Genomic DNA, 22633 nt, shown 5'->3' with positions numbered 1-22633 from the left:
CCGCTATGAGCCTGCTTCTTCCTCTCCCACTCCCCCTGCTTGTGTTCCCTCTCTCGCTGGCTGTCTCTATCTCTGTCGAATAAATAAATAAAATCTTTAAAAAAAAAAAAAGATGTTATCAGAGTAATAGGGAGGGGGATAGCAGATCATGCAGGGTCTCATAGGCCATATACAGCTTTAGAATTTTATTATGAATAGGATATGTAGTCACTGGACAGTTTTGAGCAGAAGAGTGGCATGATCTAATTTCCTGTATTTCAGCTATTATGAGGTGTACATTTCCCCCATATTTTAGTATCTCTGAAGCTAGAATATGTCTTACAATCAATGGTATTTGCATAATTGGCAGTTTCCTGTTTTTTGTAGTGTATAAAATGACGTCTGAGATTCAGTGACACTCAGTATGTTCTAAAAAGGTGAGTCTGGCTACTGTGTGGGGAAATAGCCTGGGAGACAGGAGTAAAAGCAAGAGATCAGCTCAGAGGTATTAGAATAGTCGAAGATTCCTTACTTAGGTGCCAAAGCAGGGAAATGGGGGCAGGTGGGTAGGTAACAAATGATAGATGGAGCCAAGCTATTCACATAATGTTTATGGCAAAGAGAAGAATTAAGGATGACTCTTGGGTTTTTTGTTTCAGCACGCAGGAAAATGGGACACTATTTCCTGAAATAGGCAAGACAATGCGAAGTATATTTGAGAGGAAATCCAAAACATTCTGTTTCTGACATGGCAAGTTTTAAAAACCTGTGGATCATCCAAAGAGTGACTCCTTGAATCAGAGCTGATGTCTGGTACCCCTCTGAGCATCCCCGAATGTAGGGCCACGAACAGTACACACTGGCATTAACTGGAGGGCAGCATCAACCTCTAGCGGAAGCACTTATTTGTCCAGAAACAAAACCTACAGTGACAAGGACGATCTTCCCATGCTGGAGATCATTTACGCGCCTTCAGGGACATCCTAGAGTTACCTTTACAATAGTGGAGTATTGCTGGGAAAATTTTTGACACTGGTCCAGCTTTGTCTGATTCCTCTCGATTTCTGCAAACAGATCCTAGAAACCAAAGTATCACAACAACATTATCATTGTCCTTATGGTCGTCAAAACAGTGGAGCATTTATTATATTCTAAGGCAGTTTTCAAATCTTAGCTACATCAGAATCACCTGCAAGGCTGGACAAAATACAGATTGCTGGGCCCCACACCTCTGGAGTTTCTGATTTGGTAGGTTTGGGTAGGGCTGAGAGTTTGCATTTCTAACAAGCTCCAGGTGATGCTGATGCTACTGGTCTGGAGTCCACACTCCAGAAACCACTGTTCTGCATATTTTACATGTATCGCTTCATTTAATCCCAGCGATAATAACCTTACAAGTGAGATAGGTTGAACAAATAACGGACTGTATCCATTTTATTGATGGGGAAGTGGAATACTGAGAGGTTAGGTAATTTGGTCAAGGTCTCATAGTGAGTGAGTGAGTCAGGACTGGAATCCAAGCAATCTAACACCAGACTTCATAGTTTAAACTGTAATGCTACACAAAACAAGCCACACACACACACACACACACACACACACAGAAAAAAAGGGAAAAAAATCCCCAAAATCCTAACAAGTAAAAACCACTTCAAATAATTTTTGTCCGTTCACATCTTTCCCGGTTTTCAATGCCCCATGTTCTAATCCCAGTTAGATCAAATGCAGTATCAAGTGAAAAAATGAAGCAAGATAATTTTAATCTGTCCATCTATGGTTTCAATATACAGTCACTACAACTCAGGATTGGAAGGGACCTTACAAGTCTGCCTGGCCTAAATGCAAAACCAGTATCATCTTGAGACCATTCTGCTTGAACTCTTTTCAGAAGAGGAGGCTCAGAATGTCTTACCATTTGGGGGAAGCTTAATAGCTAGTCCATCATCTTCTTCTATGAAAAATTAACCCCCCTCACCCCCAACTTTCACCACGCTATTGTCACACCCACCGTCTGTTGGCTGAGCTGCTCCGACAGCACTCTGCTATCCTCTGCTTGGCCTGGCTTCATCATTTCCTGTTGGGCAGTGGTTTCCTCAATCCATTTGATGAGAGTTCCATGGCAGGCTCTGTAATCTCCCAGAACTTCCTGGATACTTTCTAGCTCAGATTGGCTGGAGGAGCAAAGGGAAAGAAACTGCCATCAGATACCCTGGTACAAACAATAAAATAAATGGTGCGATTCCCTCCTTAGCCCCTTCCTCTAGTTGGGCTTGGTCACAGAGGATGCATCTTTTTTTTGGTGGAACAGCAGTGCAATGCCGGGACCTATGCTTGTACCTGGTGCCTTATGGGGCGAAGGTGAATAGAAACCAGTAGTGCATGCTAGCCCTGAACACCGCCTGGGAGCCCAGCATCCCATGATAATCCTTGTCAAATTTTTACCTAGGTTGCCAAGGATCACCAGGGTTGCCAATAAGGTAGTGCTGGCTGTTTCCTGATGACAGAGTGCCCTAGTTATGTTTTAGGGAGTGCTGTAATTTCTTGGGGAAAGGTGGGTGAAAACAGTAGTTATTTTTTGTTAATTTCGGTAACAGTTTCTTGTATCACTTTCGTTAGTCTAACTAGACTTGGGATAGTAAGTAATTCAATAATAGAGAATGAATCCAAATTTATGAGCTACTAGAACTCCTCTCCCTATATATTTACCTACCCAGCCTAGTCTCAGAAAGATCATTTTCTATCTTTCCTATTCAAATCAGACATCAGAAGGAGGACTTCAAGTAACAGAAATAAAAACCACTGAATTAGCAAATGAAAGTGGAAGCAAGAAATCCTGCAAAGCCACACATGAAAAATGGCTCATAGTTGGATTCATTGTCATCATGGCTTAACTAGATAAAAACTGGAACAGGAGAAGCATGGCTAACAGGACCATCACGGCTGATCCGAAAGCAAGCCTCAGGTCTGCTTTGGGGTTGGTGGTCCCAATTTTCTGTTGTTTCTCCTTGTCCAGAATTCATACTGTCATTCAATCTGTACCCTTCTCTATCACTTCCTGCCTTTAAATAAGAATACACAGATATAATTCAATTTCTGTTTAAAACCTAGTCCCTGAATAGGAAAAAATGGTGAGGCCACCACTCACCGGGTCTCCAGCTGGACAATGACCCGGTGCCAACGGTCCTGCAGCTGGGAGCCTTTTTCCTGATAGCGCTCCAAATCTAGGTTTCGCTCTGGGGTCAGACGACTCAGCTGCTCTGCCACTACCTTGGCCTTGGCAATTTCCTCATCCAGGACTGAAAACACTGAATTCTTGTCCTTCACATCACTAAGCCAGTGCTATATAAACACAAGTACAGCAACAGGTTAAATATATTTCATGCTAAAAAGGACTCAGACTAAGGTAGAAAACAAGGACATTGACTACAGCTGGCTCCACATTATACCTGGAAATCAGAAGCTAGACCTTATGATGTTTGTGCTAGAAACACCTCCAGAGTGCTCATGCACACCAGGAGGCCAAGGACAGGCGGTACAGTACAGAGAAATGTGCAAAGAACTGGTGTCCGAAACCTGGCTCTCCCATTTATAAGCTATGAAACCAAGGTAAATTGTTTGGCCAATCCGAATCTCAGTGTGCTCGTCTGTGAATGGGGATAAAGATCTCTTCCCCAACCCCCTCACAATTCTGTGAGAATCAATGAGGTGAGAGCTAAGTGTTTTACAAACCATGACTGTTATCTGATGTAGCTATGATATTACTGGGGAGAAAAGGGAAAAAATAAATAGAAAGGCATAGTCCTTTATTTTCCCTTTCCAGCTAGACATATTTCTCAGTCCCAACTTCTTTGAATCCACGTTAAAATATATTAAATATGCTATTCTGCCTAGTTCAAATGCAAACTTAAATCACTGTCATGCCATCTAAAATTGCATATCTCTGTTAACCCAAAGCAATGGGCATGTTAAGTCAAGCTCCTACAAAACTCAGAAACAGAGCAACCAACCCGTAACGTAGACCGATGGGACTCCAGAGCTGAGAGATCTGCCGGTACTGCTTCTTCTTGACTTAGCTTGATCTCATAACCTTTGACCAAGAGTTCAGCGTCCTGGATGCTACGCACTATGACATCGATTGTTTTGAGCCTAAGAGGGTAGAATCACCTTCGTTAGCACACACATTTCAAGAGCTGAGTCGCAGACTTGGACTGCCATACAGAGTTCCCAAAACGTAACTGCTAACGTCAGTGTTACCATTACTAGATGATGACAGGGTTTCATGAAAAGAAGAGAGCATGGTATACATGCTGCCAATTTAAGCCAATTCAAAATAAAGTTCTTGGTGATACTGGGACACGCACACATGTGATGGACTCATGGGAGAAAGAACATGAGGCCAGAAACCCACGTAACACTACGAAGAGTCTAAGATCTATGACCCTAATGGTCATGGTGGGTAGAGGGAAAAACATCTCAAAGACTATATTTAGTTTAACTGAAAATTTTTGTTTTTATTCTTTACTGTTCCTTTTTCTTTTTTTCAGAGGCATCTAATCAAAAAGAAATGAGGTACAAAATAGTCCTAACACTGCGAATCTATCTCCCTTTCTGTATAACTGGCATTTCTTCGCTGCACCCCAATGAACCCACTCCATTTTGCCCGGAACTAAGGCCAAGGTCTCTCTTCATGAGTACACGCTCTTCAAGATCTGCAACCTCTCTGGATTATTCATTAAACACTCCAGGCACTTCCCCTTCTCATCCCAGTGAAAGCACTGCCCCTTGGCTCCAAATCCTCAGCTTACTCACTTATTCAGATAGACAGTGGACAGACCATACACACAGTCCATTTTCTCTACCAGCAGATTGAGTTCTGAGCGCAGAGTTGGGACACTTGAACCAGATGGAGACTGATGAAGAAAGCTGTTGCATTTTGTGCAAACAGCATCAAACTCTGACCTCAGTTGCTGCAAATCTTCTTGGGTGCGCTGTCAGGAACAAGATACACAACAAAATGGAGACAGACTTGAACAAAGAAGTTTGAAAGAAGTTCTTTTTTTTAAAGATTTTATTTATTTGACAGAGAGAGAGAACACAAGCAGGGGGAGTGGGAGAGGAAGAAGAAGGCTCCCAGTGGAGAAGGGAGCCCAATGTGGGGCTAGATCCCAGGACCCTGGGATCACGTCCTGGGCCGAAGGCAGACGTTTAACAACTGAGGCACCCAGGCGCCCCAAGAAGTTCTTGTTTGTAATAAGCAAATACTGCAAACAACCTAAATGCCCCCATATAAAAAAGTAGCTGAGTAAACTACGAAACAGCACTAAGGGGGAGGATGGGAAGAACACACACAAGTATTTCCTGAACACAGTATTTGGACTATAGGCTAAAGACAAAAGGAACCACAAATAAATGCTGAACTCCAGTTAGTAGGTTTGTTTTTTTGTAGTGCCATGAGTCAGCAATTCTAAAACTACTTATCTCTACGTGCTAGAACTGAGCAGTAAGTAAATTTACTATGGATAACATGAAGTATGCTTTTCAGTCTTGGCAAAGGGAGTTAAAATTTGGAAAGAAGAGAGGTTAGAATGAACCCTGTGGTACTAGTTTGGAACCAGATGAAAATAGGTGCATGTGAATTCATAGTTACATCTGTGTGTGTGTGTGTGTGTGTGTGTGTGTGTGTGCGTGCACGCACGCGTGAGAGACAGAAATTGATAAATATATTGGTATCAATATATCACCTTTGTGATACATTCATATGAATTACACATACATATATACACATACACATGCATGTATACATATGTGTGTACATGTGACAGAGGTGGTTTTGTATGTGTGTATGCATATATGTGTAAGTATGTATTTTTCTAGCTCTGTCGGCTAAGTAGACCTAGAAACAATGACACCCCAATAATAATGAGCATACTCAGCACCCAGATCTTGGTTTCTAAATAGCATTCTCCATCCAAAGGAAGCGGGACTCCTTGGAAAAATGGCTGATTACATAGGTGGGGTTGGCAAAGGCAAGATGAACCTGGAATATTTTGTTTTGTTGAGAAATAAGAAAGCACTAAAAGAACGGTAGGGACATGTTAAAATGATATAGATGCCAGCTTAAAGGGGCTCCCACTGGCTAAATTTGGGAAATTCCGAACATCAAAATAAAGACAATAACAACTTACAAACCTTAAATAATATAAGAATCCCTAAGTCCCTACTGACATAAAGAAAGAAGAAAGGAGGAAGGCAGGCAAGCTCTTCCCTTTTGATAGAATAGAAATTTATTCTATTGTAATGTAATAGGAATAATGTAAATATGTAAACAGGAATAATGTACTGTAAAAGGAATCACAGAATTAGAAAATCACCTTTCGGCAATAGTCATACCAATTAATTCATTCAAGAATCAACACGAGATGCTAAAACTAGTTGGTGAAAGTGTGATATAAAACAGGATAGGTACATAGTCTCAGTATCTCCCCACAGTATGCTTAGTAATTACAAAGGGGAAAAGAGCAGCAAGCAGTACAAGTTATCACCAGTAATGGGACAAATCAACATCACATGCCTCCTGATATCACACACTGAGGACACAAGATCAGTTCTGTGGTATTCCTGCCTAAACATTATCCTCTATCTAATCATGGAGGAGCCTCGGATAAACACAAATAAAGGAACATTTTACAAAATAAATGTTAGGGGCATGAAAGATGATAAAAAATCGAGAAATTGTTTCAGGTTAAGGAAATTTAAAGAGACATAGCAACTAAACGCAATGTGTGATAAGTTCTGGATTGAGTCCTGTACTAAAAATATTCTTTGGTGTTGGGGGGCAAGTACCCAAAAAAGGCATTATTAGGCCAACAGATGAAATTTTAATGAAGTCTTGGATAGCAGCATTATATCAATATTCATTTCCTGATTTTAATCATTGTCCTCTGGTTACGTAAGAGACTACCCTTGGGGTGCCTGCGTGGCTCAGTTAAGCATCCAACTCTCAGTTTTGGCTCAGGTCATGATCTCAGGGTTGTGAGATTGAGCCCCGTGTTGGGCTCTGTACTCTGCAGGGGGAGCCTGCTCTCCCTCTCCCTCTGCCCCTCCCCCCCGCTTGTACATGCACATTCTCTCTCTCTATCAAATAAATTAATAAATCTTTAAAAAAAGAGAGAGACTACATTTTAGGAAATGCACACTAAAGTATTTAGGGATAAAAGAGTATCACGTCCAGAACTCACTCTCAAGAAAAGAAAAAGATTATTACAATGTACATTTGTAGAAAAAATGATAAAGCAAATAGAGAAAAATGTCAACATTTGTGGGATCTAGGTGAAGGCTACGTGACAATAAAAAAATCTTCTGTATACTGAAACTACTTCAAAATAAAAATCAAAAAAAGGAAGGTCCTTCAGAAGAGCTAAATATTAACATTTCTTAAAATGTTCTGTTTTGCTGGGATAGGTTTCAGATGACTACAGAAAACTAAAGTTTCAATATGAAAATTATAGGTTTATATGATATGCCTCATTTGGGCATTTAGACCCATCTCGGCCAAAGAAAATTACACTGCCCTCTCGTCCTCTTCTTCAAGCTTAGGAATAATTGAGAAAGGTAAGAAAAATCGCTCCTCCTAATTCAGCCAGTCCTTTCCATTCCTTTAACCTCCCACATCAAATCTACTATTCTTCACAGAGCTCTCTCCTATGATCCCAAGTAGAAATGGCCTAGTAATACTCTCAATTTCTACAGCAATGTTTGCTTCAAAACCTGCAAATACCCTTGGTATTATCTTATGACATCTCTTAAACTGAAGGTCCTAATTGTGACTTCAGTGTTTTACCCTTCTTTAACTACACCATAAGCCAAGAGTAAGGACTTCAGCTTACTCTCTTTATATGCCTATGAGCACATAACAAAGCCATTAATATTTGCTTTTACTTCAAAAATACTACTCTAAATTTTGATGGCATTTCACTTTTCCAGGAAACTCATTATATGTACTGTATCACTTAACTTCCTAAGTTTTGGAAAACTTCGTAAGTTAAGTGATACAGTTTGGACTCATGCATTATATCCATTTTATAAGAAAGGAAACTAGAATGAGAGTTAAGTTGCTAAGCCCAGTGTGCATCAGAGCCTAGAGTAGAATCTGAGTCTTTCCTTAATATTTTCTGCATCCTATGGCTGATGACAACCATGTCACAGAAAGTAACCCATGCACACAAGGGATAGAGCAGACAGTAGCATCTCTGCGAAGCAGTCTTAAAACATGAAGCTCAAATGCAGTGCTTAGAACAATTTGCCAGTCTGTCTGCCTTCCCAACTGTGTAGAAAACTAATCAACAGTAAGCAACACACTGGGAGTTGAAATCGTGCTTTGCCATAGAAAAAAGGCATTTGCAGGCTGCAGCGAAGAATTCTCAAGTAGGAATGCCATGAGTCCACTGCCTTATTTCTTTTTCTTTTTTTTTTTTAAGATTTTATTTTACTTTTTTAACAGAGAGAGACAGCCAGCGAGAGAGGGAACACAGGCAGGGGGTGGGAGAGGAAGAAGCCGGCTCCCAGCGGAGAAGCCTGATGTGGGGCTCGATCCCACAACGCTGGGATCACGCCCTGAGCCGAAGGCAGACGCTTAACGACTGAGCCACCCAGGCGCCCCCATTGCCTTATTTCTTAAGCTCCATATTGTCTTGCCATCCAATTCACTCTGAAAGCATTTACACTGCAGCCAGCACCCACCCTGCTCTTCAGGCTTACCTCTTGTTCTGCGATCCTTAACGCATTCTCCTGCCGGGCATCTTTGTCAGTCCTAGAACTGGCTGGAGACTGAATTCGTTTGACCAGCCGCTGTTCACACTCCTCCAGGCGTAGCTGGATATTCTTCAGCTCTGAAATGTACATCTTGGCCACAGTTTCCTCTTTGTCCTCTGTAAATACACAACCACAGGATACCACTAAGCACCACAACAGAGGTCAAGAAACCTGAGAACAATAGATTCAGGCTTAGATAAAGGGCAGCATACCTGATATTCCACAAATGAAAGCAAGGCCTTATATGGGGGGAACCTTTTGCCTGATCCTAAATTCCCTGCATCGTATACTCATCTTTAAGGATCTAAACATGTTATTTCCACAAGAAAATGTGATACGTTGATTAGCAATAATGACTGAAATAAGGCCTCGTCATCCATGATCTGATTTTGAGAATTCATCTCTGTAAGTTTTTCTCTATCTCAAGTTCTGAGCCACTCAAATAGTAAGAAGGTGGTACTTTCTAGTCTCCATGAAGGTCTAGTAGCACCCCCTTCAGGGCTCTCAATCCACCATTTCTCTCCCTTTTCCCAAGGCACACACCATTCTCTATGGACTTCATCAGGTGCTGGAAGTGGGTTTTACAAGCCTCCACCTCCTCTTCCAGGCGCAAACGATCAGCCACTGAGAAGAGCAGAGAGTCACGGCTATCCTGCAGAAAGTCTTCACAGTGGGCCTGGAGGTTCTTCATAACCTGGTGGCACTCCCCTGGTGCTGAGGATCGAAGCTAATGAAAAAAAAAGAAGAAGAAATTTCAGTAGAATGGGAACATAATACTTTCTCTAGTTCTCCTTTTCATTGATGTTTAACATATATACAAATCAGTACACACACCATAAATTGCAAACATGTTGACCTTTCAGAATCAGAACTTACCCATGCAGATCAAGAAACAATATTACCAGCACCCCAGAAGCATCCACTGTGCCCTTTTGGACACAACCCTTCATAATGGTCAATTCACCATTATTCCTCCACTATATACACACTTAAACAAGAGCTGCTTGTCCTGCAGAGTGAGAAGAATCCTACAATCTTTGGTCGGCCAAGAAGACCGAAGATGTTGTTTATTTTCATCAGGAATTTCCTTGGCCATGCAGGCTGCTGTTTTTAGTTCCTAGGACCTCCTAATCCTGAAACACTATCCCCAACTCCATTTTACTCCCTTTGGGTGGGTAGGAGTCTCACAGTAATGAAAAAAAAGTTCTGAAAAAAGCTTGCCAATAGGATGTGAGCCTGAGGTAAGGCTTTCACACTTACCTTTTCCAGGTTCCAGGTATTTACAAGGTCAAGATCCTTCCTCAGATAGTTCCAGGAGATAAGGGTTTTGGTGTTAACATGTAGCTGATGCCAAAGGGCCATCACTTTCTGGTAAGACTGCTCCACCCTAGAGAAAACAGAGAACCTGGCTGTAGCTTTTCTAAAACTTGGGATCTACATCAGAGACCTTTCCAGGGGGAAAACGTGATTGCGTTAGCAGAACTGGGTTTATATGTTGAGCAGAGAAGGGCAAGGAATCAAATACTAACAAGGCAATCTTTAGAACAAAATTAACTGAGATATTAAAACAATCTGGATTTATTGCAGTATTATGTCTATGATGTCAGCATATGTTTAGCAGTCTTATAAATGTGATCTGTATATAATATAATCACAAGAAGTGAGAAGATATATCCATGAAGAGAAGTAATAGAGAAAAGTAGAAATAAAATAACCCCACCTGGAATTGTTGAAAAATGGCAATATCAACGCTTAAAAAGTATATTATTGTGGTCTGTATATTCACAATACTACTAAGATGTTCGAAAGTTAAGAGCAACTTAAAAAGTCATCTGGCTTATTAAAAATAAAAAAAACAAGACTGCAGTATGAAGGACGGGAGAAAATTTTTTTTCTAAAGTACCCTATGCCTAATTCAATCTCAACTCCTGGAAGAATTACAAACTCACAAATACACAGATGTATTCAACACAACACACACACCACATTACCTTGAATTTCTTCACGTCAAGAAATGTGAAATATAAAGAATAGGATAGAAAACTAGAAGCCAGGACTTCACTTAAATAAGAGACCTCAAACCCATTAGTTTATCTTCTCTCTCCAAAAATCCCACTAAAATGTCAGTGATCTCAAAATTGATAGTTGAATATAGCAAACTCGGGAAGGTAGAACTCTGGGGTGGGTGGGTTTTATTATAAGCTTAGTGGTATAATTCAGCTTTTAAAAATATGTATGTATATGGTATTAATAAAATATAAAGAAGAAAATTAAGTATCAATATAAAAATCAGTCTTCTGAGAGTAAACTGTTTAACTCCAGCATGATCACTGAATACCTCGACTGAACATCAGCATTTACTGAAAAGCTACAGCATAGCTGCCAGTGCTAGATTTGGTATCATCATAGAAGGTCTTTACCAGAAGAAACTTTAAAACTTGGCTGCTCCGTTTAAGATCACAAATGCAGATTCATCCCTCCATCAGCTCCCTCAGGCCAAGCAGCAGGGGTGGCAGCTGAGCAAAGTTACCTGGTGGCCATCTCAATGGCATCCTTGTTGGGTGAGGGGATGAGGAAACAGACAGATGGCACCATCGCCTCATTCCCTGTGGGGCTGATCACCTTCCACTTGGTCCGCTGTGAATTATCTTCCAAAACACACTCATCGTTCTTGCAGATGGTGATCTGAAAAGAAAAACTCACAAGTTATTGCTAACGGATAAACCAACAACCCATTATGATATGGTGCCTGATTCCAAGGCTATGAAATCCTTATGAAAAAAATCATTTTTGAAATCTGCCATCACTTAGTGAGGGTTCCTGATTGTGATAAAAAGATAACCTTACAAATACACAATATAGGAAAGGCTGTGACATCAAATAAATCAAGAAAGCAAGTGTTGGTTAAATGTTTATTACATGTCAAGTAAGTCAGTATATGAAAGTTATAAGGAGACTGTCTTAAGACCTCCAAGAGTGATCTCTCTGCATCTATAACCATTAGGGTAAACGTTAAAGGGACACGAATAATCGCAACTTTGCTTTTGTGATACTTCCTCTTCTACCCTTCTTGTCATCCCACTCAAATCCCTGAAAAAGTTCAAGCGTTTTGGAATCATTAATTCTTTCTCTTGGGAAATAAGTAACCAACATTATCATCCCTATTTTATAGACAGTAATACTGAGACACAGAAAAGCGCCAGAAAAGTTCATTCTTTTGCATTACAAATATTTACTGAGCCTAATATGTGCCTGGAATTTTGGTGGGCCACTGGACAAAAGAATGGTAAAATGGTAAACTGACGAAAATGGTCCATATTCCACATATTCTGGTGGGGTATAGAGTTACAATACCGTGTGAAAAATGCAATTTACCAGGGAAAGCATGAAAGGGACAATGACCCAGTCTGGCCTAGAGAGGTAAAAAAAAGATTATTCGGGACCTTGAAGCCACATTAAGGAATTCAGACTTTCTAAATAAAATTGAGGAATTGTTATAGGATGTAAGCAGGGAAATGACTTTTTTTTTTTTTAAAGATCATGCTGGGGGCACCTGGGTGGCTCAGTCAGTTGGGTGGCGGACTCTTGATTTTAGCTCAGATCATGACCTTGGGGTCTTGGGATCGAGCCCTGCTTTGGGCTCTGCTTGTGAATTCTCTCTCTCCCTCTCCTTCTGCCCCATCCCCGTTCACATGCTCGCTCTCTCTCTCTCTCTCAAATAAATGAGTGAATCTTAAAAACAAAACAAAACAAAACACATGCTGGTAGAAGGATAAAGAACGCATTAAATTGGGGAGGCGATGCCACGATCCAAGTGAAAGAAAGTGAGAGTCTAACTTAGGGTAGTAGCTGCAGGGACAGAAAAGAGTATATCTAAGGGATATTTATTTACAAGTTGATACTGACTTGGTAGTCCTCCTATCTGTAAGGGTAAGAGGGGAAAAAACCAAAGGTATCGCTCAGGTGCTACAAAGTACCATTTCTTTCTCTTTCTTTCTTTCTTTTTTTCTTTCTTTCTCTTTCTTTCTTTCTTTCTTTCTTTCTTTCTTTCTTTCTTTTCTTTCTTTCTCTCTCTCTCTTTCTTTCTTAAGATTTTATTTATTTATTATTTGAGAGAGAGAGAGAGATTGAGAGAATGAGTGGGAGGAGGGGCAGAGGGAGAAACAGACTCCCTGTGGAGCAGGGAACCCAATGTGGGACTCCCCTGGGATCATGACCTGAGCCAAAGGCAGACGCTTAGCCAACTGAGCCACCCAGGTGCCTGCAAAGTACCATTTTTTTTAAAATTTTTTTTTATTATATTATGTTAATCACCATACAGTACATCCCCGGATTCCGATGTAAAGTTTGATGCTTCATTAGTTGCGTATAACACCCAGTGCACTATGCAATACGTGCCCTCCTTACTACCCATCACCACAAAGTACCATTTTTGACACCACTTAGGATATGGGGCAGATGATGATGCCAATACCCGAGGCAGGGAGCAGGTCGAGACTGTAGAGTTCGGGCTTTTTTTTTTTAAGTATGTTTAAATTCTAATTAAAAAAACAAAATAAGGGTGCCTGGGTAGCGTAGTCGTTAAGCGTCTGCATTCGGCTCAGGGCGTGATCCCGGCGTTCCGGGATCGAGTCCCACATCGGTCTCCTCCACTGGGAGCCTGCTTCTTTCCTCTCCCACTCCCCTGCTGTGTTCCCTCTCTCGCTGGTTGTCTCTCACATAAATAAATTAAAAAATCTTTAAAAAAAAAAAAACACTTCCACCCTTGGACCTCTCCTGATCATAACCCTAACCGAAGGTTGTGCTTCTCCCTTCCTTCCCTCCGAAGTCAGAGGTACCCCTTCCACCAACTCACCTCTATCTGCCGATAGTCACAGATGGCCTTCACAGAAATAGTACTCTTCAGCACGTGGTCGGGACTGCGTGGCTTTAGCTGAACAATGGTTTTTGACCTCCCAACAAGACTGGCAACGGAACTCTTGGACTGTATGAGCTGCTCCTTTTCATCCTACAAAGTGAGAAGAAACACAGAAAGACATTAATGTTGCTCCCCAGGCTGAGTCAACAAAGAAAACTGAGTGCTCCACTCCCTCAGAGAATGTCATTTCTCAGTTAAGTAGGGATCCGTGGTGGAGCCGTCTTAGAAACACAAAGATAAAGAAACAAGGAGGGGTATTTGTCTTCTACCAAGTGCTTTTGTACTCAAATTGTTCAGCTTTCTCCCTGTGCCCTTTTCAATGAATCATGAAGCCACATGCAAAAATAATAAAAACATAAAACAAAAAAGAACTGCCAGCTGCCAAATACAGATAAACACAGCTAACACAGGATTTCCCCAAATAAGGTTCAGAAAGCATGGAAGTTTAGAACAATAATAACAACGTTGCTGTTGCTATTATTATTATCATCATTATTCACTTTCTTACTGGAAGAAGCCAGTTCTTGCCTTCCGCTTAGGAGAAGCCAGAATTGTGCTCTTTAAGAAATTTTTAAATAATCATACCTCCTAAGCTCTACTACTAATATTTCACTTTCTTAAATTGAGTCAAACTTTCTAGAGAAAGATCTTGGCTCCTCCACCAACAATTTAAAAACCAATGCTGTTGGTGAAGACATCATGACAAATGATTTAGGATTTACCTTTTAGTGTCTTGCTGTGCCACAGTCACGTAAATTTGACTAGTTTGAAAGAAGTATCATGCAAAATTGAAGCTCTCAAGTCTCTGCAAACCCCATTATCTTAAAAACTAATGAACTTCTTGCCCACAAAATTGGTAGCAATCTACTACCAATTGTGTTAGAGAGTAAAAGATAATTTTCATGTATTACCAGGATGTGTCAAGCCCATTTTGAGGTTTAAAAAGTCCTTAGAAGAGGGCTTTCTTAGGATGGAAGTAGATGTGATGAGAGTAAAGAGTTAATAATGTTAAGAAATGCCATTAAAGATTTAAGAATATGCAAGTAAAGAAAAAGAAATGCTTAAATAAACTACCTGTGCCTGTCCCCGGGAGCATGATTGGAAGAAATACAACTTTAACTTATTAGTTAAGAAAGAGGAATGGAATATATCAGGGAGACAGCCACACTGTTCCATACTTGAGAGCTGGTCTACCCATTTCCGTTTCCTTGCAATAAAGATGTCAATTTCTGTCTAACCCATAGCCAAACATCTCAAGTTCCAGAGACCAAGTGCTCAGCGTGGTAAAAGTTCTGCAAAGAACCAGAAGCCATGACAGATGCTCCCGAACCTGACGGACAAGCTGAGGAAAAGCTGAGGAGCAGACCCAGGTGACTTCATGCCCAGATGACGCCGCCAACCCGATGCCCCTGACCTGGAGAGGAGGGAACAGAGCAGCGACCCTCGAGAAGAGAAGATATGACAACAACTGCAGAGGAGTTACCCTAAGACAGGAAGGTACTCTGTGGAAGGGAGGAGATAATAGCCAAGGATTATTATATTCCTCCTTCATACTTGGAAGTACCGCCAAGAGAGACATTCTAGAGACAACATCTGAAACGTCAGGCTTTTATCCTTCATTCCAAATTAATTAAATCAACAGATTATTTGCCCAGGTGAAACACTGAATGTGAACCCATTCACAGGTTAATAATACCTGAAAGTGTAAAAATAAATCAATAAATAATACGAATGTTTGCAAATACCCAAGTCTCACTCATGAAAAAAAGAGGACGGTTTGGGGTTATTCTGGTTCTCTTAATTATAATTTTCTACTGAAATGAGAGTCCCCTGCTTCTCATATAGAAAAAATAATTTCCCTATTACATACTCTTCTATCTTAATTTGGGATTAGCTGGAGCCTTGTCTTTCCGAATCTGTGTAACATATATTCAATACATGTAAACAGTCCTGCTCTGATTTTATTACCAGCATTCCTGAAAGAATAATTCATCGGAGAAAATGAATATAAAATTGATTTGGATTAAATACTGGATACAAAGTTTTTTAAAAGTTAATACTGCTACATAAACTGGACAAATATTGCATTACATCTAAGTAAGATTTTAATGTCACCCTTAGTTAAAATCAATATTCTAATATCTCATTTTACCAAAACAAAATTACCAACGAGGAAAAATCTGGCTCAGGTCTAGTTCATTGGTTTGGTTTTAACTCTCTTTTCATGAGAGAGTAAAAAAGAATTTGATGTCACCTAATCCCCTTCAACTCTATTTTTCATGCTCTACACCTCATCTTTGGTCCCAACTACTGAATTAAAATAGAAACAATGCAAAGAAAGTAAGCTGAGCACTAAGTGGCTCAAGGGGAGAGGACTAGGCTTTTACTTCAACAGCACACCCAAAGGAATCTTATTAGCAACTTCTTTACAGAAAGAAAAGAAAAAAAAAAGAAAAAGAACAAAATTGGGGTTAAACTCTATTTGAATATGAGCCAGACTGTATAGTAATGACCCATTGCCCCGGAGCTTTCAAGGATATGAACAGCAGCAGCTGGGATGGTTTACTCTGTTTCTCAGAAGTAATCATCCCGCTGATGCAACACCCACCATGGAGTCCTGGAGCAGGTCCTCGAGGCGAGATAAGCTGGTGTTGTGGTCACAGGAATATTTTCGTTTGATGGAGTCTTGGAGGTTCCTCAAGAATGACTCCAGGTCCCGTGCATCACTGAAGAACTGTGGGGAGAGGAGGGGTAGCTCATGCGTAACTCATCACAACACAAGGATGTTAACCGAGAAAGAGCCACCTCCCTGTGCAGAGCTGGGCAGAACTGATGACTATTCATGATGCTGCATTACAAAGTCCACAGGCGTAGAAACCGAGGGCTTAAAATGCCACATCCAGAAACATTAGTGATGACAACCACAAAGCCTATGGCATCCCACAGGAAAGTCAGTCGGCCTCCCTTCCTCAAAAACACAGCTAGTGACAACACTGGGCTGTGAGACAGACGTCATGAAAAGCCTAGAGGTTGAGTGATCAAATGTTCTAACCCACTGGTAAGGTTACAAAATGATCGGGAAGATTATCTCATTTAGGGCAAAGCCAAGTACAGGTAACAGCTTATTTCCTCCCGCCACCCTCACCTGAAAACAAGGAGTATATTCTCGATGTTGTGATCGACTGAAGAAGAAAAATGGCCCTGGTATTTTTCAGCCCTTCCCATCAAGAGGGAGGGTCTACTTCTCCCCTTGAAGCTGGGCATGTGACTTTCTTTGGCCAGTGACACATTAATAAATGTGACAGTAGGAAAGAGGGCTTGTGCCCTGGGACTTGTTCTCTCTGGCCGTTTGTGGAACATAGCTACTCCGTGAAGAACCCTAGGAGAGCCTATTAGATGCTAGAGACTTGTATACAGACTTGTACCCCACCACCCCCACCGCCTGACATGGAAGTGGTGCCGTTTGGCACCCACCAGTCCCTCGCCTGCCTGCCAGCTGCCTGCAGCCATGCATAAGCTAGGCAAGAGGAGAAAAATCATCTTTTCTCACATCAGCGGAGCCTAGCCCAAATTACTAACCCACGGAACCAAGAGCTAGCTAAAGGATTGTTGTTCTAAGCAGCTGTGCTTTGGGGGGTGGTTTACACAGTACAGGTTAACTAATACAGATGTGTGTTTCACCCTACCTCTTCCACGTGCAGGCTTGCACGCGCGTACAAAACACACACCTGAATGGAAAAGGGTCTTCTCCTGTGCGTGCACACTCTCACACACACACACAGTACACACAGACACACACACAAAGTCCACATACCTGAAAGTAAGCAGTATTCTCTTTTACATGCTGCTCGACACACAAGCACAGCTGCTTCATCCACTGCAACTGGGACTGGGCGGCGGCACTGTAAGCCTGCAGCAACCGAACACACACACACAAGGGCATGGCTTAACAACACGTGTGCGCAATGCTCCCCTCCAAGCGCAGCTCTGCCAGTGACAGGACAGCCGAAGATACACGGAGACAACCGACGGGTTGTCTGAGCTGAGCTGAGTGCTCGCCATCAGAAAGAGGCTTGCCTTTCATCCAACTCGGGTTACATAGGAAAGCCTGTTCCACACTCAACTCCGACTACAGCTGACCCCTGAACAACGGAGGGGCTGGGGCGCTGAACCCCTGTGCAGTCAGAAATCCACACGTGACTTCTGACTCTCCAGAAACTTAACTACTAATAGCCTGCTGTTGACTGGAAGCTTTACTGGTAACATAAACAGTCAATAAACACCTATTTCGTGCATTACATGTTATCATATACCATATATATACTATATACTTGCAATAAAGGAAGCCATAGCAAAGAAAATGTTACTTAAAAAATCACAAGTAAGAGAATACACCTTTACAGTACTATACAGTATTTATTTTAAAAAAAAAAAGCCCACATTTAAGTGGGACCGGACAGTTCAAACCCATGTGGTTCAAGGGTCAGTTGTAAATGATCAGCAAATGATCAGCAAAAGCCAGACATGAATAAATCCCTCCCGGATTCCTCCACTGTCCCTCTTCTCTGGGCAAGGGCACCAAAATGACAAGAGACAGGACCTGCCTGGATGCTTACCGGAAAAAATATGGTTCGATAAGAGTCTATAGCTCTTCTAGTTTCTCATCATACTCTCCTTTGTTAGTCTTTTGGGGTCTGGGATGAAAAGGAGAGGATCCAAGACAAATGATCACTGACACTTCCTCCAGGTGTTGCAACAGAACAAAGTCTCGGACTTGAATGCTTGTCTAATGACAACATCTGAGCACTTGACCCCCACACATTCTCAAGTCACATACCTCCACAGTCTGCTTGGCTGGGTGGTTCTCAAGTGACAGCAGCTCTGCTGTATCTTGTAGAGACCGAAACACATCCTGTTTCTCCTCCAGTTGCATTGTCAACTCCTGAAAATGGAATTCAATTGTATGCAATAAGTGCTATTAAAGGGGGAGGAACCATAAAGAAAAGGCTGTGTTCCCTGCCCAACTTGAAAGGAGCCTCCTGGCGCCAAAATGAGAGGAATAAACAGCACATGTCAGAGGGTTTCAGAGAAGAGCAAAACTGCTAGAATTACTGGAGAATGATTCACAAAGGACCTGGGACCTGGGCCAGACCTGAGGAAGTAGGGGAACACAGGATGAGCACTGGAGGCAGAGAAAGGAGAGAACGTGGCAGGCGAGGCTGGTTCATGTCCCCACTGGCCTAACAGTACCTGACACACCCTTAGATCTCAATCACTGACTGGCGCGCTTTGCTCAGACTTCCATCAGTCTGCAGTGCCCTCCTCTGGCTTTAAATTCTGTAAACAGTACAGGACCCAACTTAGATGCTAGCTCTTCTATGAAGCTAGATACTGATCTCTGCTGTCAGATCTGACCCTTCTTTCTAAGCACTTTCTTTTTATCTTTACCATAGCCTAATGCCCATTCTCAGACAGTTTTCTGTATTATAGCATCTATTCTTTCTCCTTTAACCACAGAAGAATCATATGCCATTCTCCGATCAGGAGATGTTTATATTTTTTAAACTCTAATGGAATTAAGAAGTATCTAAAGTGTTAGTAAAAAAGCTTCCTATTTGCATAGAGTTTATGAAATCCTTAAAAACCTCTGAGATGTGGAAATACACTTAGCAAAAAATGACCCTACCTGTATTCACTGAAAAAGAATAAAATTATACCATTGCCCAATGCTGAATTTCCCTTCCCTTTTTACAAATAAAGATTTTTGACCAAGTAATTATTAAATGAATAAAAGAGAATTCACAATTTGTGAGAAGCCAAGAGTATGCCTCAATTAAACAATATCTAAGCCCTATACTAAGCGCTTTGCCTATATTAGCTAGTCAATCTTTTACACAACCCTTTGAAGTGGTACTATTATCCCATTTTATAGAGATCCAGAGAGATTAAATAACTTGCCCAGGGTCACAGAGCCAGTAAGTAGAGGAGTAAGATTTTGAACCCAGGTCTCTTCCACTCCAAAGCCTAACACCTTAAACACAAAGCTATTCTGAAATGACTCAACTTGCAGACTATACTCTCTTTGTCCAAGACACTGCCTTTTTTAAAAAAAATGTATTTGAGAGAGAGAGAGAGACAGAAGGAGCAGGGGGAGGAGACGGAGAAGCAGATACCCCACTGAACGGGGAACCCAATGTGCGGTGCCATCCTGGGACTCCAGGATCATGACCTGAGCCAAAGGTAGGCGCTTAACTGACTGAGCCACCCAGACACCCCAAGACACTGCCTTTCTAAATGCATTCTAAGTAAATACATTCTAGGGCTCAGGTTCCCCTCTCTCCATGTACACTTCTCACATGCACAGATGCATTTAAGCAGGGAGGTCCCTATTTCTACCTAGCAGAATGCAAATCCAGAAATCCAAGCTCTCAACAGACTAGCCTCTCTGTCTCCCTCCGCTAATACATAAATATGACAGGTCTGTTGTGCTAGACTCACAGAGAAGTAATTTTTCTTGGCTGAGATGTTGGGATTGTTGTCACTCCAATCATATGCTAGTTCCTCCTCCTCCTTCTCATTCAACCAGATCAACTCAGCGGTAGCTCTGGAGACAAATTTATGCAGGCTCTGAAGGTGCCTCATCCGGAAGCTAGACATTTCCTAGACAAAGCAAGGATTACAAGGTTGGATTGCCAGGCTTTCCTCTGCAGAAGACAGCACATGTGACATCAAAGCGAAGAATAACCCAGGAAATAAATTTAGCCTTGATTTTTCATCTCTGGGTGCTTCTCCATGAACTCAAATTTAGTACAAGTTTGGAACAGGACTCCCAGAGCCCTGGTCAATCCTAGCAAGAAGTCAGAACTCCCCAGGTTTTTGTGGGGCTCTCTGAGTAAAGAATGATCCTAGGCCTGTCCTACTCTGGACAATCTTGAAAGACAGGAACGAAGAAGAGACAGGAGTCTCCTTCCTACTGATCTCGAACTTTTAGTTTTGGTGTCTCAAAGCACACAGAGTCACTTTGGTGAAACACAGAAACCAGGACGGGTTCTACTAATTAAAACTTTCTGGGGCAGTGGTTTCTGATCCACTGCGAAAATTAAGAAAATGTTATAATACACATGAACAGTTGCAAAATAAGTGATATAACCTAATAAACATAAAAACAAAATAGGGCTGAATCATTAACTTTCTGAATTAGCGAAGACAGTTGTTTAGAAGGAACTGGATTGTCCGTGAGGAGAACAAAAGAGCTAAAACTCACCTTCAGTTTACAATACTGTGTCTCCAGTTTTCCGAGAGTTTCAACATAACTGGTATGGAAATTTTGGGACATTTTTCCCTGATAAGGAAGGCATGAATGAAATAAAGATACATTAGAAAAAAAGTAAGTCAACTATATATACAGTATGGTTTCAACTATGTCTGCACACATACAGGGACTGGTTAGCTGAGATAACAAATCTCTGGGTCAGGTTTTAAAGCCTGGGGCAGCAGTGGGTGAGGGACGGTTCAGTGGGTGAGGGACGGTTCAGTGGGGGTGAATACAGCTGACAGATCTCGTGCTTCCAGTAACTCTGGGAGGTTTCTAGCAAAACCTATGCCTGATGATTCCCAAACTACTCGATAGCTTTTTTGAAGGGAAAAACTGAAATCACAAATGGGAAGACAGAATGAGGGAGGGAGAGACTGAGTGAATAGTTCCTCCATACCAGCTCTCCCTGCAGGCGGCAGGTGAAGTGGAAGGAGCATGAAGTTTTGGGGCAGAGGGTTCGTGTTTGGCAACTGCATCCACTACCTACTGATTTTGACCTTAGCTTTCAGTATCACAATTCTTTTTAGTAAAAAGGGTTAATAAAAATACCTTGCTCATGAGGGTATTTCAAAGAGTAAAAGAGACACATTTGGAAAGGGAATTTGCTGTAAAGTGCTGTTCTTGGTTATCCTTCTTTTCCAGAGCCCCCATCTTCTATGTCTTTTTTGGGTTTTTTTAAAGTGCGTTCCATGCCCAGCGTGGAGCCCAACATGGGGCTAAAACTCACAACCCTGAGATCAAGACCTGAGCTGAGATCAAGAATCAGATGCTGAACTGACTGAGCCACCCAGGCACCCCCAAGAGCCCCCTTCTCAGAAACAGCGGCACCGTACAAGCGACTCCATTACCTGCCCTGCCTCACCACACCCTCCCGTAATGGATTCTGAATGCCACGCACCTCATACAACCTGGCCTCTTTGACACTTGAGCCCAGTTCTTCCACGCTGGTGTGGATGTGCTGCTGTGTTTCCAGCTGCAACTCCACACTAGGCAGGTCATTGCCCCATTCTGCTCGCTCCAGTTTCATCTGGAAAAGAAAAAATATGTATATAATTGGCTGAATAGGCAAACACAGAAAATTTTCAGAACTGATGTTGGGCAAAGGGGTTGAGGATAGAAAACTGGGAAAGAGGACACCTAGGCCGTCTCCCTCATGGTCTCTTACAGGAAAACATGCCACTGTCACCCCCAAAGGAGCTGGAAACTAGGCCCCACCAACTACTGCAGCAGGGGCAGCCTTCTGTTGCCACTTTATGGGATATATTCCTGAATTTACCAACCAGAAAGATGTTTCTGTGGACTGAAGATTAACTTTATAGTTTAGGCCTTTTCCTTTATGGAGGCTCTTCACTTCACAATCAGAATGGATATAAAAAAGAAATATCTGAAAATGTTAAACTCATTCATGGCATCAACTATTGACCAATGGCAGGTAATTTTCCAATAGCTTGTCTTTGGATGTTTTTATTTACTCGTACATGGGGGCATGGGAAGAATTTAACAAAACAAAATAACAAAACGAAACGAAACAAAACAAAACAAAACAAAAGGATGGGGTGCCTGGGTGGCTCAGTCAGTTAAGTGTCTGCCTTAGGCTCAGGTCATGACCC

General features: G+C 41.7%; 1 protein-coding gene across 23 annotated transcripts in view; it reads right to left on the bottom strand.

The window, feature by feature from the left end:
- MACF1 (microtubule actin crosslinking factor 1) overlaps positions 1-22633 on the bottom strand; it is a 332081-nt gene that overhangs the window by 135864 nt on the left and 173584 nt on the right. For all 23 annotated transcript variants that reach the window (XM_034649704.1, XM_034649743.1, XM_034649718.1 and 20 more), the window contains 16 exons: positions 21922-22050; positions 20973-21050; positions 20207-20368; positions 18546-18650; positions 17523-17618; positions 16317-16442; positions 13646-13798; positions 11321-11475; positions 10051-10177; positions 9334-9517; positions 8737-8906; positions 4789-4967; positions 3987-4125; positions 3125-3318; positions 1988-2150; positions 973-1056 (listed from right to left, as the gene is read on the bottom strand). In XM_034649704.1, coding sequence (XP_034505595.1) covers positions 973-1056; positions 1988-2150; positions 3125-3318; positions 3987-4125; positions 4789-4967; positions 8737-8906; positions 9334-9517; positions 10051-10177; positions 11321-11475; positions 13646-13798; positions 16317-16442; positions 17523-17618; positions 18546-18650; positions 20207-20368; positions 20973-21050; positions 21922-22050 — 2244 coding nt within the window. The remainder of the gene's footprint in view (positions 1-972; positions 1057-1987; positions 2151-3124; positions 3319-3986; positions 4126-4788; positions 4968-8736; positions 8907-9333; positions 9518-10050; positions 10178-11320; positions 11476-13645; positions 13799-16316; positions 16443-17522; positions 17619-18545; positions 18651-20206; positions 20369-20972; positions 21051-21921; positions 22051-22633) is intronic.

Source organism: Ailuropoda melanoleuca, chromosome 2, assembly GCF_002007445.2.
Source record: "Ailuropoda melanoleuca isolate Jingjing chromosome 2, ASM200744v2, whole genome shotgun sequence".
Classification (NCBI taxonomy): Eukaryota; Metazoa; Chordata; class Mammalia; order Carnivora; family Ursidae; genus Ailuropoda; species Ailuropoda melanoleuca.
Note: the sequence above shows the minus strand (reverse complement) of the source record. Positions and strands in the feature narration are given on the sequence as shown.